Below are 15,817 nucleotides of genomic sequence, written 5' to 3' on the forward strand. Positions count from 1 at the left end.
TATTTTCTTACATTCACCCAATCGATAATGATATAATAAAGGACATACCTATTTAGAAGTATTCCCAGCTATGTTCTTGAACATACTTGAACTCTTTCTTGGTTGCTTGGGGACACATCTCAGTGACTGTTAACTGCGTTTGAGGCAGTAGGCCCTGGACCTGTCACTACTCTCCAGCTGTCTGGCCCCTGCACTTTTTCAGTGCTGTCCACTTGTTACACCTACCTGTGTGGCCTCATCTAACTTCAGATTTGCCGTTTCACATCTGCCCTAAACTTTCAGTTAGATAGCTGATTTGGTCAGAATTGCTTCTAAAATGACAAGCAAGCCCTGATGAGGGCCTGACTCTGTCCTGTAGGTCAAGTGCGTGGGCTCTGGGGGCACCAGTAGGGTCTGCAGCTACATTTTGGTTTTAACTTATAATTTTTAAGGTTTTTGTTTGCTAATAGCTGGCCTCTAGATAGATTAAATTCTATTACAATCTTTTGTGAAGGATCTTTGGATCGAGTGTATCTGTGATGCTTTTAAAGAAAATTACTGCCATTTTTAACAAATGCCTAACTTATTTTTTTTAATCCTCACCTGAGGATATTTTTCCACTGATTTTTAGAGAGAGTTGGAAGGGAGGGGGAACGAAAGAGAAACATAGATGTGAGAGAGACGCATTGATTGGTTGCCTCCTGGACACGCTCCAATTGGAGAGGGGATTGAATCTGCAACTGAGAGGTATGTGTCCTTGACTGGAATCGAACCCAGGACCCTTCAGTCCATAGTCAGTGCTCTGTCCACTGAGCTAAACAGACTAGAGCTAAATGCCTAACTTTTAATAAACTTTCCTTATTGCATGGTTTTGGTGAAAGTTACCAGACTTCTGTGAGATTTTTTTGGTAGACTCTCAGCATGGTTTGGGGCTGGCATATTAGAGCTTTCCTTAGATAGCATTAATATTCCAATACTGCCATTGACAGCATTTTGATTCTGAGGAGAGTGCATGAGTTCAAGGTCAGAGAGATTGACTTGTGCTGTTCATTACAACCAATTATTCTGTGACAAATGAGTTTGAGATCAGGCTGAAATTCTGTACGAAAAATCAATAGTTCTAATCAGGCCCTTTCAGGTCATTTACACCCACCTTTTGTTAGCTCGTCAGAGAAGAGCCAGATAAAACCTGTGTGACAGTGCGGCCTCTACTGTGGCTATTTCCATTCGAAACATATTTTGATATCTTAAATGAATGGTTTAATTGGCTTCAAACTTATAAATAAAAGGAAATGTACATTCTTTGATTTTTAATATTCTGATAAGATTTTCCAAGTTAGCTATTGCATAATTTTCCCCCTTCTTCAGAGGAAAAAGTTATACTTAAAGTGTTTTTCAAATTTTGAATGAAAGGGTTTTATAATTTGCATTTTCTGAGTTTGTAGAAATACACTGGAACGGTCGCCTTGTCTGGCGCTGCCAAGTAAACCTTGTGTGTTCTCTGTTCCAGTTTCCCGATGAAGATGAAGAAACGAGGCTGTACCGCTTAAAGATAGAAGAGCAGAAGCGCCTGCGAGAGGAGATCCTGAAGCAGAAGGAGATGCGCCGGCAGCAGCAGGCCGGAGCCAGGAAGAAGGAGCTGCTGGAGAGGCTGGCGCAGCAGCAGCAGCAGCAGCAGCAGCAACTCTGCAGCCCCGGAGCCCCCGCGGAGCGGGAAGAGCCGCCGGCGTTGCCGTTGCCCACCAATGGAAACCCCTTGCTACCCTTCCCTGGTGCCCAGGTCCGACAGAATGTGAAAAACAGACTTCTCGTGAAAAACCAAGATGTTGCTCTTTCAAGTCTTCAGCCGAAAACGTCAAACTTTGTGCCATCTGGTGCTCACATGCAGTATTCGGGACAGCCGGTGAAACCCCTGAAGCACTTGAGACACAAAGTCCTGCAGGCACAGCCTGAGGATGGGGACGAGCTGCCCCCGGCACAGACCGCCCGAGTGACGGCCCTCCAGGGCCGGCCCCCAGACTCCAAGCCCGGCGCCAAAAGGACTGTCATGCACCGGGCAAACAGCGGTGGAGGAGATGGGCCGCATGTCAGCTCCAAAGTCAGGGTGATTAAATTGTCAGCTGGGGTAAGTTGACGAGGTCACTGTGCCTCTTGAATCTTCACATCCTTCCCTTAGGGTGCCCTAATTCCCAGAGCAGGTGTGTGAGCAGAGGGAGGTAGGTTGCTTCTGTACAGTCCCGGGGACCAGCCCTTCTGACGGGAAGCTGGTGTGAGAGCTGCCGTTTCCGTGTGACCATAGTGTTCAGTTGTCTCTGTCCTTCACTTAGACCTTTCTCAGTTTTAGATTCTTTTTGAGGATGATTTGTGGTAGAATTACGAAGTTTGTTTTAAACACAAAATTTCCTTTACTACAAAGCAAGTGACTTGTGCGTAGCTTTAGATTCAGGGGCAAAAGGATGAGCAGAGTTCTAAAGTGCAACCACGGTGACCCTGGCCGGTGTTGCTCAGGGATTAGAGCTTCGGCCTGCACACCTGAGGGTCATGGGTTCCATTCGCGGTCAAGGGCAAGTACCTGGGTTGCAGGTCAGAGGTAAGCATACTTTTGTCTGTCTCCCTGTGACAGTGGCCGTTTTAGATCACTCTCCCTAAGGCTAAGGCAGTCATTGCTGTTTTCCAGCCCAGGTTGGACAATTCAGTTCTTGAACAGAGGCAAACAGATGTCCATGGCACAAGGTTGTCCTTTGAAGAAGCCATGTGTAGATACCTGCTTTTTTATAGAAGGGGGCTGAGCCTTGCTGTACTGACAGGATTCTGCAGCACATTTTGGGTGGTCCGTGCAGTTGTTGTCCTGTCACAGTACTGGTGTGTGTGGTTGTCTATAAACTGAGGAGGGAAGGGGAAGCCGGCCAGTGGTGATCCTGCACCCTGCAGGCCCTCCGGGGAGGACAGTGCACAGAAGACCATGAAGAGGCACGTGTGGCATTATGTCCTGCGCTGTGCTCATTGGGGAACAACTTGTGAGCGATTTACTTAGTACAGTGTTAATTGCTTTTATTTCTGTGCTTGTGGACTAAGACGTTTGATAGAGTAATATGGATTAGAAATTCCATATTAATAGGACCTATCATTTTGTTTTTCTTGAATCTGTTTTTCTCACCTCCATTCATGGTGATTCAAAATGTTGATTAGCAGATGGCCTATATTCCATCAAATTGTTTTACTATTATATGCCTTTGTTATTTTTAGATGAGAACGCAAAAGTTAATCAGTTTCCAGTGTGTGTGGCCTTTTGCTTTTGACTTTGTTTTAAGCACACTTTGTCAGTGTCTCACTTTTCCCCTTGAGTTATAAACAGGCGGCATGGGGCCAAGGTCGGGAATAGATCTTTCCAGTGACCTCCATGGGCAGGCTGTGGCTGGTAGAAAGCGAGGGCCAAGTGCATTCAGGGTTGTGGTGGGCCGGCAGCTGAGCTGGGGGCTCAGCTAATTCTGTGTCGAAGAACAGCTTGCAAATGAATCAACACCTTTTCTTTCAAAGAATTGAGCTAGTTAAATTTTTGCTCTTTTTTTCTACAGGGTAAAAAATATTTTTTATATCATGCTATATTCTAAAACTGTGTTGTATAATTTTACAATACACAGAAAAACAACAGGAATTTTACATGAAAATAACTATCTGCCAAACATTGGAGTAGCTTTTTAGCTCTTTTTAATTCTTAAGTAATAAGTTAACTAACCAACCTGTCCGCAGTCTCCATGAGGATTTTTTCCAACAGTTCCTCCAGTAGCATGTTGGCTACTTTCAACTCTCCGAGGATACTAGGTGTACCGGTTAATAATGCGGATTTTGTAATCAAAGAAAACACGATTATTTCAAGAGAAACATCAAAAGTGCTTTATTCAAAGTAATGTCCATCTCTAGCTACACATTTCCCCCATCTTTCAGGTAATTTGTAGATACTGTCCCAATAGAACTTTTCTTGTTTTGAGGCAGACCATTCAGAGACCCAATTTTCCACTTCTTCGTACGTTTTGAAGTGCTGCTCAGAAAGTGCGTGTGCCATCGATCTGAACAAGTGGTCATCTGAAGGAGCAAGGTTTGGTGAATACAGCGGGTGGGTTAATACTTCCCAGGCAAGATCTTTTAATGTGTCTTTTTTTTATTTGTTTTTAATTTTTATTGCGTGTTTTGTTTTTTTTACAGAGTGGAAGAGAGAGGGATAGAGAGTTAGAAACATCAATGAGAGAGAAACATTGATCAGCTGCCTCCTGCACACCCCCTACTGGGGATGTGCCCACAACCAAGGTACATGGCCTTGCCCGGAATCGAATCTGGGACCCTTCAGTCCTCAGGCCGACACTCTATCCACTGAGCCAAACCGGTTAGGGCTTTTAACGTGTCTTTAACTGGTTTTGAAGTGTGTGATGATGGTGCGTTATCATGAAGCAAAATTACTTTGCCGTGTCTTCTGGCCCATTCTGGTCGTTTTACGATCCAAGCGTAGTTCAAATTGATTATTTGTTGTCGGTAGCGATCAGTATTAACAGTTTCACCTGGTTTTAGAAGCTCATAATACACCACACCTTCCTGATCCGACCAAACACAGAGCATTGTCTTCTTTCCGAAGCGATTTAGCCTTGTAGTCGATGTTGATGGTTGACCTGGATCAACCCATGATTTGGTGCATTTGGGATTCTCAAAATAAATCTACTTTTCATTGCCAGTCACAATTCGATGCAAAAAAGACTTTCTTTCGTGTCGTTGAAGCAACATTTTACTGATGACTTTTCGGTTTTCCATTTGTCTTTCATTCAGTTGATGTGGCACCCATTTTCCTTCCTTTAAAATCTTTCCCATTGCTTGTAAACAATCGGAAATTGTTTGCTGAGCAACGTTTAATCTTTCTGCAAGTTGTTTTTGAGTTTGACACGCCTCTTCATCCAATAATGCTTGTAATTGCTGGTCTTCAAACTTTTTCAGTTGACCTGGACTTTGTCTTTCACATCAAAATCATCACTTTTAAAGCGTTTAAACCAACGTTCACAAGTATCTTGAGATGGAGCATGTTCATCATAAGCTTCCCTAAGTATTCAGCAACACTTTTCTTCAAAATAAAGTAATGAATTAAAACTTCCCACAAATGCTCTTTTATTGGCATGAAATTCGACATTTTTTTTTTTATATATATATATTTTATTGATTTTTACAGAGAGGAAGGGAGAGGGATAGAGAGTTAGAAACATCGATGAGAGAGAAACATCGATCAGCTGCCTCCTGCACACCCCCTACTGGGGATGTGCCCGCAACCAAGGTACGTGCCCTTGACCGGAATCGAACCCGGGACCCTTCAGTCCGCAGGCCGACGCTCTATCCACTGAGCCACACTGGTCAGGGCGAAATTCGACATTTTTAAGCATAAAAATATGTGATGTTAACACCTTCAGAAAATTTGACATATGAAGTTTTGAAGCCTGTTGTCAATACAACAAAATAGCATACATATCAAATTGCATATATATCAACATATGTGTAACTCCATCTATTGAAAAAAATCGTCATTATTAACCGGTACACCTAGTAAATGCTTTGTTTGTGTCTCTCTGACCTGGAATAAACAGTATTTTCTAATGGCCAGGGTGTGTGTGTGTGTGTGTGTGTGTGTGTGTGTGTGTGTGTGTGTGTGTTGTGTGTGGGTAGGAGCTATTTTTAAGAGAGCATTATCTTAATTGTGTTTATTTCGGGCAATACAAAAGGAAACAGTTCTGTTAAGTGTTGCGTGTGCACATTTCTTCTGACTTTAAATTCTGTCCCTGCTGGTCCCTTCTCTTCTTCTGTCAGGTGTGGCATTAATGCCCTGGGCCAGGCTGTGAGTCCAGGTCTGAACTGGCAACTCCAGTAAGGCTCTGACAGGGTCTTAGAATTTGGGAGGATCAGCTTATATACTGTACCTATGCAGGGTATTATTTATGCACTTCAGGTTCATAACTAACTAAATAATTGGTTATTATTAGTTAATATAATTAATTTCTGTGTTCTTGTATGTTCACAATGAGCTTCTTTACATCCTGTTAGTACAAAAGTACAGTAAGTATCATATTTATAAGGTTTCTTAGAGAGGTTTACTTGGGAGTCTGTTTTATTTCCTTTACTAGAGGCCCGGTGCACGAAATTCGCGCACTGGAAGGGGGTGGGTCCCTCAGCCCAGCCTGCACCCTCTCCAATCTAGGACATCCCTCTCGCAATCCGGGACCGATGGCTCCTAACTGCTTGCCTGCCTGTCTGCCTGATCATCCTAACTACTCTCCCTGCCTGCCTGATGCCCCTAACTGCTCTCCTCTGCCAGCCTGATTGCCCCAACCACTCTCCTCTGCCAGCCTGATTGCCCCTAACCACTCTCCCCTGCCAGCCTGATCACCCCTAAGCGCTCTCCCCTGCCTAATGCTCTAACCACTCCCTGCTCCTGGCCTGATTGCCTCTAACCGCTCTCCCCTGCCAGCCTGGTCACCCCTAACTGCTTCCCTGCCTGCCTGATTGCCTCTAACCGCCTCTGCCTCGGCCCCCTGCCACTGTGGCTTTGTCCAGAAGGACATCAGGAAGACATCTGGTCTAATTAGCATATTACCCTTTTATTAGTATAGATCCTTCTCTGACCTACGCTGGCATCGATGTAGTTAATTACATTACTCTTTGTATCAGTGGTCTCCTGATCCAAGTTGTTGACTCTGGACAGGACAGGAGTCAGTCTGCAGCATTGTTCCTGAACGTGCCCTGTTGGTGATCCAGTCAGGGTGTGTCCCTGGGGTGGTTAGGGAGCAGGTGCCTCGAACTCACGCCAGCACAGATTGCAAGTGCCTTACAGCCACAACAGGTGGTTCTCTGTGCTTGACTTGTGAGGTGATGGTGCTTTGGCACAGAGTTCTCTTCTGTCAGTTTCCATATCGCATTACTTATAATCAAATAACTTACCTTTAGATTTTATTAAATTGGGTTTTTTGAAAAGTGAAAGAGCCTGCGACTTAAGGCAGGTTTTTAGTCTGCTCTTCTGTTGCTTATCTTTGAGTGATGTTAGTTCATGATCCTCCTTCCTCTTGGTTGTAGCGAGTGCATGGCGGGCACAGGAAGCTTTTCACAAAGAGCCTAGTATGGCTTCTTTCTTGATGTTGGTTTTCACAGTCCTGGTGATCATGCTTGTCTGGGTTTACCACTCACAGTCACTCTTCACTTTCTTCATGGGTTCTCTCTTGAATCCTGATTGTTGTGGCCATTTGGAAATTCCTGTTCACGGAGTATAGAAATTGAAGCGCTCCCTCCCCAGGACCGAGAGTGTGCATTTGTACATGATGCTGGCCCACGTTCAGATGGTTGTCTATAATTAATTGCCCTTGGGACCCTGAACAGTTATTTCATTTTTCTGAACCTCAGTCTCTAGTCTATAAATTAAATTGCTAAGGTTGGTGTGAAGGATGAGTACATGCAGCCTCCTGCACGCCCCCTACTGGGTACTGAGCCCACAATCTGGGCAAGTGCCCTGACCAGGAATCAAACTGTGACCTCTTGGTTCATAGGTCGACTCTCAATCACTGAGCCATGCCGGCTGGGCTCTTCAGACATTTTTAAAGAGGAGACTTAGCTAAATATTTTGTCGAATGCCCTTTAATTTGCTTTGTCTTCCATTTTCTCATGATGGGTGTCAGGCTAGTGTTTGTAGCAGAGATGCAGAGGAGGATATTGTGTCCTCCTCACAGTCCTACCGGTGGTTTGTCCAGTGTTGGCACTTTGATCATTGAGTCAGGTGGTGTCGGCCAAATCTCTCTATTTTAAGCAATAGTCTTACCCTTTGTACTTGATAAGTAATTCATGGGAAGAGCTTTGAGATTAACGATCCCATTTCTTGTGGATTTGCAGCGTGTTAACAGCACTGACATTTCTAGGGCCAGCGCTGCATTTCTGCTTGTTATCTGTCGTGTTTCTGCGGGGGTAGCTTTCTCTTTGCCCTCGCTTATTTATTTGTTTATTTGTTACAGCAACATGGGCTTTGAATTCTTATTTTACACAATGAATTGTTACTAGTATTATTTATTTGGGTGTAGGAATGGTCCCAGTTGGCACGGGAGTGCCCTGGTAAGCTGGTGCTGTCCTTGGGAGTGTCCCCAGCATTCCTTGGACACACCCTTGCTTTTTGGTGCAGAGTTTTAGATTCCTCTTACGGCTTCTGGGCCTCAGTTCTGCAGCAGCCCTGTGTCCTCCAGGGGAACACCCAGACTTACTCACTGGGTGTCACTGCATCTGAGCCCTATCAGCATGTCTGTCCATCTAGGGTGAGTTCCAAGACAGAAGGTGAATCAAGAGATCTCCTGCATCAGTTGGATTCTTTTGTATATTACATTTCTTGAAATAGGTCAACAACATGAGTAGAAAATATTTGTACTGCATCGAATTCATTTTTTGAATGATTGTCCTGTGTGAGAATTCCAAGGGGATTAAACACCACTATTTAAGAATTAAAATGAGTCTCTGTGGACCAGGGTTAGTGTTAGGCATGTTCTTCTGGCAGGACTGAGGTCAAGGTACTGCAGGGAAGGAGGGTGTCCTGAGGAGGTCTCAGGCCCTGCCCTCCATGGCAGGGGTGGAGGTGCACTTGGCAGTGGCTGTCACAATAGACCTGACTTGGGCCTGAGGAGCTCCGTATGCAGCTGCAAAGAAAAAGCAGCTCCTTAGCCCCCAGGTACTGTGCAGGCTCCAGCTCCAGCGTGGCACCATTGCGGGTCACAGCAGACCTGTGAGTGTCTGATAGGGAGACCTGAGGAAATGACGGAGAGGGGAGGTGCTGATCGCCTGAGGAGAGCACAGGAAGGAAGAGCCCCTCTGGGCAGAGGGGAAGAGCAGGTGGAAAGTTCCTGTGGCAAAGAAGCCACAGCCCGTTTTCCAACTGAGGGAAGGCCACGCCAGGGCAGGGGAGGCAGTCGGACAGGAGGTGTCAGAGGACATGCCTGTGATGGGAAGGTCAGACAGTGAGGGACACTGAGTGGGAAAGACACTGCTCTGGTGTGGATGGGGAGGCACCTCAGGACGTGCGAGCCTGACTCCCACCTTGTCGGTCTGCTGCTCTCAGCCAGGGCAGGCAGGAAGTTTCTGCTTGCAGAGCCTGGCCTCACCCCTGCGGGGGGCTCTCTCTGGAAGAGTCTGAGTTCGTGGCTCTGTGGCTGGAGGAGCCCACATTAGCAGTTGTCTCCTTTTCAGACCAAGATTCCTGTGGCAGGAATTGGAGAGCCCGGGGTGTGACTCCCTCAGAGGCTCCGGGCTTTGCTTTGTTCCTCCAAAGGCCAGTTAATTTTGCTTCTTAAAGATTTCCCCAAACCTGACAAATCTCAGGGAGAGAGCATGTTGAGAGAGCCCTGAGTCTCTGTGCCATGTTGCCACCTGCTGTCAAATCCAGTGTGTGTGCCCGTCGAGCTCTTCTCCAGGAAACCCAAGTGCTTCGAGGTTTGTCTGCTCCGCATGTTGTCCCAGCTCAGCCCATGTGGACCCATTCCGAAATGTTACAGGAAGCATTCTAGATGGACATTGTTGAAACATTTGTGTGCTCGCCATATGTCAGGGTAGCTTATTGCAGAGAATAGGTGAACCCTGCAAAGGGGACGTGTTCTCGCCTCAGGCTGCAGCTTTAATTAGGGAATAGACCAAGGAAGGAGCCTGACTGAGAATGTTAGCTGCGTATTTCCCTTAGCGTTTACCCTTCACAGACAAAATGGAGCCTTAAATGTGTTTGTATTTAGGAACTTCGTATAGCATGCATATCATGTGTTGTCCGGCTCTGAGTGAGCTGAAGATTACAGGGGGCGGCCCAGCATTGTTGTGGTTAATAGAAACCTGTGCGGGGAGGTCTGGGGGCTGTGAGATCGTGCCTGGCCCTGACAGTGAGGGGGCCTTATCGGAGGGAGAATTCACAAGAGGCTGCCCTGGGACTCCAACCACTGTCCTTCGGTGTGTCCTGACAATGTTATCTGTCCTCTCAGTACGGAGTATCAAGTGTCTGTCATGAGTACAGAAATTAATTTAATGTCACCTGAAGACATGCAATTAATCTTTTAGAGGTTTTCATAATACCTTTACAGAAAGAGTTGCCAGTTTGGCGGATTTGGACTTTGGGGTTTAGGAGAAGATAAGGAAAATTAATTTTTCATCGGGTTAATACAAGCTAGCAGGGCCACAAAGGCTGAGAAAAATGGTTGGGGAATTTGTCAAAGTGTTGTCACTCTAGAATAATGCTGCTTAGTGTCTGATAGGTGTAATCAAGAGTTGAGATTTCTATAGAGAGGGATTAATCAATTTGCTCACTAGTGAATGCACGTCAGCGATATCACTTCTTCATGGGCTTTAAGAATGAAAATAAGATTTGATCTGTCAAATTGCAGGGTGCCCTGACAGTATCAATAGGCCTTTTTATCTGTACATTTAAACCATTCGTTTTAAATAAATTTGTCCTGCTCATGATGGTGGCTACAAACTGCATTTTTTATAATGATTAAGCTGATAAAAAGTATTCTCTACTCTTTCTTAACTCAGGAAGCTTTCTTTATATTTAAGAAAAACCAATCTAAAATACATTTTATGGTACATTAAAAGATAATTGGGGGGAAAAAACAACAAAATATTTCTAGTTTGGTGTACTATAGACCAAACTTCTTTTTAAAAAATGTATATTTGTATTAATTTCAGAGAGGAAGGGGAGGGGAGAGAGAGAGAGATAGAAACATTAATGATGAGAGAGAATCATTGATTGGCTGCCTCCTTCTTGCCCCACACTGGGGATTGAGGCCGAAACCCAGGCATGTGCCCTGACTGGGAATCATACCGTGACCTCCTGGTTTATAGGTTGATGCTCAACCACTGAGCCACGCCTGCCGGGCCCTAACTTAGTTTTTTCTCATCTGTTTGGAGGAAGTGAAATATTTAAAATCATGTCTAAACACACTGCTGTGGAAGGAATGGTATAGGCCTTATAGGAGGGAGAATTCACAAGAGGCTTCCCTGGGACCCCAGCCACTTCTTTGGACTACAGTGTAATCTGCCATCCACAGATGACCAGTTATTTCCTTATGTTCACATAACAGAATTCTGAAATTCCTGATTTGAATCGACAGTATTTTTTAATTTATATCTTTCAGTGCTGTAACTATATGCTTAAGTTCTAGAAGACTCCTAAATAAATGTATGCATTCAGTTTGGTCTGTCCCTGGGTGAGTCTGGCCACAACTAGTGAAGAATAGTTTGGCTCTTTCCCAGTGTTAATTGAAATAACTCTGGAATTAAAAATTTTTGGTAAGAATTTGAAAAGGAAGACTTGTTCTCTCATTTGGGGAAAAAGGCCTATTCTTTTTTTTAAAAAAAATGTATTATTAAGAGTATTACAGATGTCCCCCTTCACCTCCCCCGCTTGTACCCCTCCACCCAGTTTCCGCCCTACCCCAGGCCTTCAGCACCTTAACCTCTTCCCACCCCTCTACCCTCCTTCCCTCTGAGAGTCATTAGTCTATTTCATGTTTCCATGCCTCTGATTCTATTTTATTCATCAGTTTGTTTTGTTCATTAGATTTCTTGTTCATTTACTTTTATTTTCAATTGTTAATAGATACGTATTTATTGCCATTTTATTGTTCATATTTTAGATCTATTTTTTTTCTTCTTCGTCTTCATTTTCTTCTTCTTAAAGAATACCCTTCAACGTTTCATGTAATCCTGGTTTGGTGGTGCTTTTGCTTTTTCTTGACTGTGAAGCTCCTTATCTGACCTTCAATTCCAAATGATAGCTTTGCTGGGTAGGGTAATCTTGGTTGTAGGTCCTTGCTATTCATCACCTTGAGTATTTCTTGCCACTCCCTTCTGGTCTGCAAAGTTTCTGTTCAGAAATCAGCGACTAGTTAACTAACTGCTTTTTCTCTTGCTGCCTTTAAGATTCTCTCTTTGTCTTTAACCCTTGGCATTTTAATTATGATGTGTCTTGGTGTGGGCCTCTTTGAGTTCCTCTGCTCTTCCTGGACTTGTAAGTCTATTTCTTCACCAGTTAGGAGAAGTTTTCTGTCATTATTTCTTCAGATAGGTTTTCAATATCTTGCTCTCAATTGTTAATTTGTGTCTCAGAATCCTCTATTCTTGAATCCCTGCAAATTGTTCTTTGTTTCATTAGTGTATTCTTCATTTCTGATTGGTACTTTTTCATGTCTTTGATGTTCTCACTGATTTCCTTGAAAGTCTCACTAAGTCCCTTGAAGCTTTCATTAAGATCCTTGAGCAATCTTATAACCATTGTTTTGAACTCTGTATCCAGGAGTTTGCTTGCTTCCATTTCATTCATTTGTGATGTTTGTCTTCACATTTTGGCTGCTTCCCTGTGTTGGTTTCTGTGTATTAGGTAGAGCTGCTATGTCTCCTGGAATTTGTAGAGCAGCCTTATGTATTAGGTGACCTGTAAGGCTCTGTGGCTCAGTCTTCCGTCACCTGAGCTAGGCACTCTAGGTGTGGGCTGTGTGGGCTGGTTGCACAATCTTACTGTAGTTGAGTCTTGATTGCTGTTGGTGTCACTGGGAGGAATTAACCTCCAGGCCAATTGGCTGTGAGGACCAGGTATGTCTGCAATGGAAGAGCTGCTGTGCAGTAGACACCCCTATGGAGCAGGACTTGCTTTAGTGGGGCTTTGGTGCTCACTGAGTCTGCCCCTTGAGTGTGTTGCTTGTGGATGGTAGAGTTATAATCTGGTATGGTCTGAAGCTGTCCACTGGGTACACTGGCTCTGGGGCTTCCTGGGAGGTGCAAAATCAGCCACTGCCTCGGGCCACCCAGTAGGAACCACAGAGTGATCTGCAGATGGCTGCTACTTGTATTGGGCTAGGAAGTCCCCAGGTGAGGCCCAGCTGTGATGCAAGGTAGGCTGGTGCTAGTGCTGGGTCTTGGGCCTTTTATTAATAAGTTTGGGGCATGCTGACTCCAGCTGCTGCTTGTGTAAGAGATTTTAGCAATGTCTGAAGTCTGAGCCAGGATAGGCCATTCATATGGAAAAGCTGCTTCAAACAGCTTGGGTGAGGCAACAAATTGGATGGGGCAGAGCCTGAGGGAATCACTAGAGTTGAAGGGAGGAAAAGTGGGGGGAGGGGGTTGGAGAGGGGAGAGGAAGAGAGAGAGATGGATTTAGAGAGACACATAGAATTGGTTGCCTTCTGGACACACCCTGACCAGGCTTGGGGATTGAACCTGCAACCCAGGTACATGGCCTTGACTGGGAATTGAACCTGTGACCCTTTGATGCTCAGGCTGACTTGCTGGGCAGGGCTCTCCTCTGTTCTCTGAAAGAGTGGTCTTTTTCTTTAAATAGTTGATAGAATTCATCACTGAATCCATTGGGGCTTAGACATTTCTTTCTGGGAGGTTTTTAATGAGTTGGTTGTCTTCTCAGATTTTTAAAATATATATATATTTTTATTGATTTCAGAGAGGAAGGGAAAGGGAGAGAGAGAAACATCAATGATGAAAGAGAATCATTGATTTGCTGCTTCCTGCACACCTCCTGTTGGGGATTGAGCCTGCAACCCAGGCACATGGCCTTGACTGGAATCGACCCCGGGGTCCTTCAGTCCACAGGCCGATGCTCTGTCCACCTGAGCCAAATCAGCTAGGGCTCTTCTCAGATTTTCAATGGTCTCTTTTTGCTATCTTGCATCTTTTATGGAGTTTGTTTATTTCATTGAAATTATCCAATTAGTTGATATAAAGTTGTTCATGTCACCCTTTTTAATGTCTGTAGCACCCGTTCTGATAATCCCTCTTCTGTTCCTGATTTTGGTCATTTGTGTTTTCTTTTTTCTTGGTCAGTTTAAAGGGTGATCAATTTTGTTGATCTCAAAAATCCAACTTTGGTTTCCTTGATTTTTCTCTCTTGTTTTTCTGTTTACTGTGTCATTGCCTTTCACTGTGATCTTACTTCCTTTCTTCTGTTTGGGTTTGATTTCTTTTTATTTTTCTAGTTTTATTCAAATAAAAGTTTAAGATTGATTATAGGTGTCTTTTCCTTTCTGATAGAACTGTTTTAGTTGCATCCCCTAGATTACACACACACACACACACACACACACACACACACACACACACACACACACACTAGGAGCCCAGCGCACTAAATCGCGTGGCCCCACCCAGAGCTTCACACACCTGGCCCTGCCCCCAACCCCTCTGGGCTTTTCTGGCCCCTTCAAGCCCGCTCTCAGTCCCTCTAGTCGCCTCAGGCTGGTCCCGCCTCCTCCAGGCACCTCCCTGCTTCCGCCCTGTCTCCAGAGCAACACGGTGGCTCCGCCCCGTCATGGCGCTGGAGGAGCGCATGGAAGCCTCCTGCCTGCTGCACTGTGCTCCTTCTCCTGGCAGGTGGGCGGCGGGGCTCTCTGAGTGCAAGCTGTGGGGACTGGTAAGGGAGGTACTATGGGCTCTCAGCCCCGCCTTCCCCAGCCCTGGATGGTCCCGCCTCCTTCAGGGCGCCTCCCGGCTTCAGGGCGTCTCCGTCTCTCCGGAGCAATGACTCGCTGCGCACGCGCAGGCAGCCTCCTGCGATCAGTCATTATGCATTATGGCATCCCAACCATTACCATATTAGCTGTTTATTATTATCACACACACACACACACACACACACACACACACACACACACACACACACACACAGATTTCAGAGAGGGAGAGAGAGAGATAGAAACATCAGTGATGAGAGAGAATCATGGATTGACTGCCTCTTGCACAACCCCTACTGGGGATGGAGCCTGCAACAGGGTGTGTGCCCTGACTGGAAATTGAACTATGACCTCCTGGTTCATGGGTCGACACTCAACCACTGAGCCACACCAGCCGGTTACATCCCCTTGATTTTGATATGTTGTATTTTTATTCAGTTCAAAATAGTTTTTGTCCATTTTTTATTCTTATTAGCCTGGTTTCCTAGGGGTTGGCCCTGTTGCTGCATAGCTCAGTGGTCAGTCACTTGGTCAGGAAGAGATTGTATCCAGGTTCCTGGGGCCCTTTGCAGGGAATCTGTGTGGTCAGAGTGGGCACTCGCAGTCCACTCAGGCTCTTACTTCCTGCTAGCTGCCTGAGACCCTGTCAGCTGCATGGGAAGGACTTACCTACATCTTCAGTAGCTCTTTCATGGCCAGAATTTCCTCACTTTCTTGGATTTCTGGCTGGTCGACTATTGTTACAAATGGGACCAAGATCAGAGGCCATCAGATCTGTGGGTGTTTCCTGTCCCCTCCACCGACTTCACTGACGGTGCTGCTTGACGTTTCAGATCAGCTCTCTGTGACTTCCTGTCCCACGGCCCTACATGCACTGCTCTTGCTGCTCCACTTGCGAGTCCTGGAATTCTTGTTGTGCCCAGTTATATGCTTCGAGTTGGGGGTGGGGAGGCTTTGCTGCTCTCTCCATGCTTCCATAGCCAGAAGACTGTCTGTGACTTTTTAATCTCATTTTTCCTTAGTTTGGACAGTTTTTGCAAACATTTTACCTATTCTTGGCTTGCTCCAGCCCCTGTTCCTTCCCTTTGTTCCATTAAACTGTCTTCAAAAGATACATTTAGAGGGAAAAGAGACAGAAAATATAGGAGCTGCTTCTGGGCTCATTTGCCAAGCTCCTCTATTACTGCATAACTCAGCAGTCTGCATGGGGAAGATTAGCCATTGACCGATATGTTTGTTTGTGTCGGGAGCAGAGTGTAGTGCTCATAGAAGTCTGAATCTCCTTTCACCTTCAAGCACCCATTTCTGTTAAGATGACATAATTTGGCAGGTCCAGGTCTGACTTT

At 45.2% G+C, this 15,817-nt stretch overlaps 1 protein-coding gene across 2 annotated transcripts in view; it reads left to right on the forward strand.

Annotated features, from left to right (window-relative positions):
* The window catches only part of RBM33 (RNA binding motif protein 33), a 110,915-nt gene that overhangs the window by 79,517 nt on the left and 15,581 nt on the right, over positions 1-15,817 (forward strand). For both annotated transcript variants that reach the window (XM_028132531.2, XM_028132532.2), the window contains exon 14: positions 1,490-2,104. In XM_028132531.2, coding sequence (XP_027988332.2) covers positions 1,490-2,104 — 615 coding nt within the window. The remainder of the gene's footprint in view (positions 1-1,489; positions 2,105-15,817) is intronic.

This window comes from Eptesicus fuscus, chromosome 14 (assembly GCF_027574615.1).
Source record: "Eptesicus fuscus isolate TK198812 chromosome 14, DD_ASM_mEF_20220401, whole genome shotgun sequence".
Taxonomy (NCBI): Eukaryota; Metazoa; Chordata; class Mammalia; order Chiroptera; family Vespertilionidae; genus Eptesicus; species Eptesicus fuscus.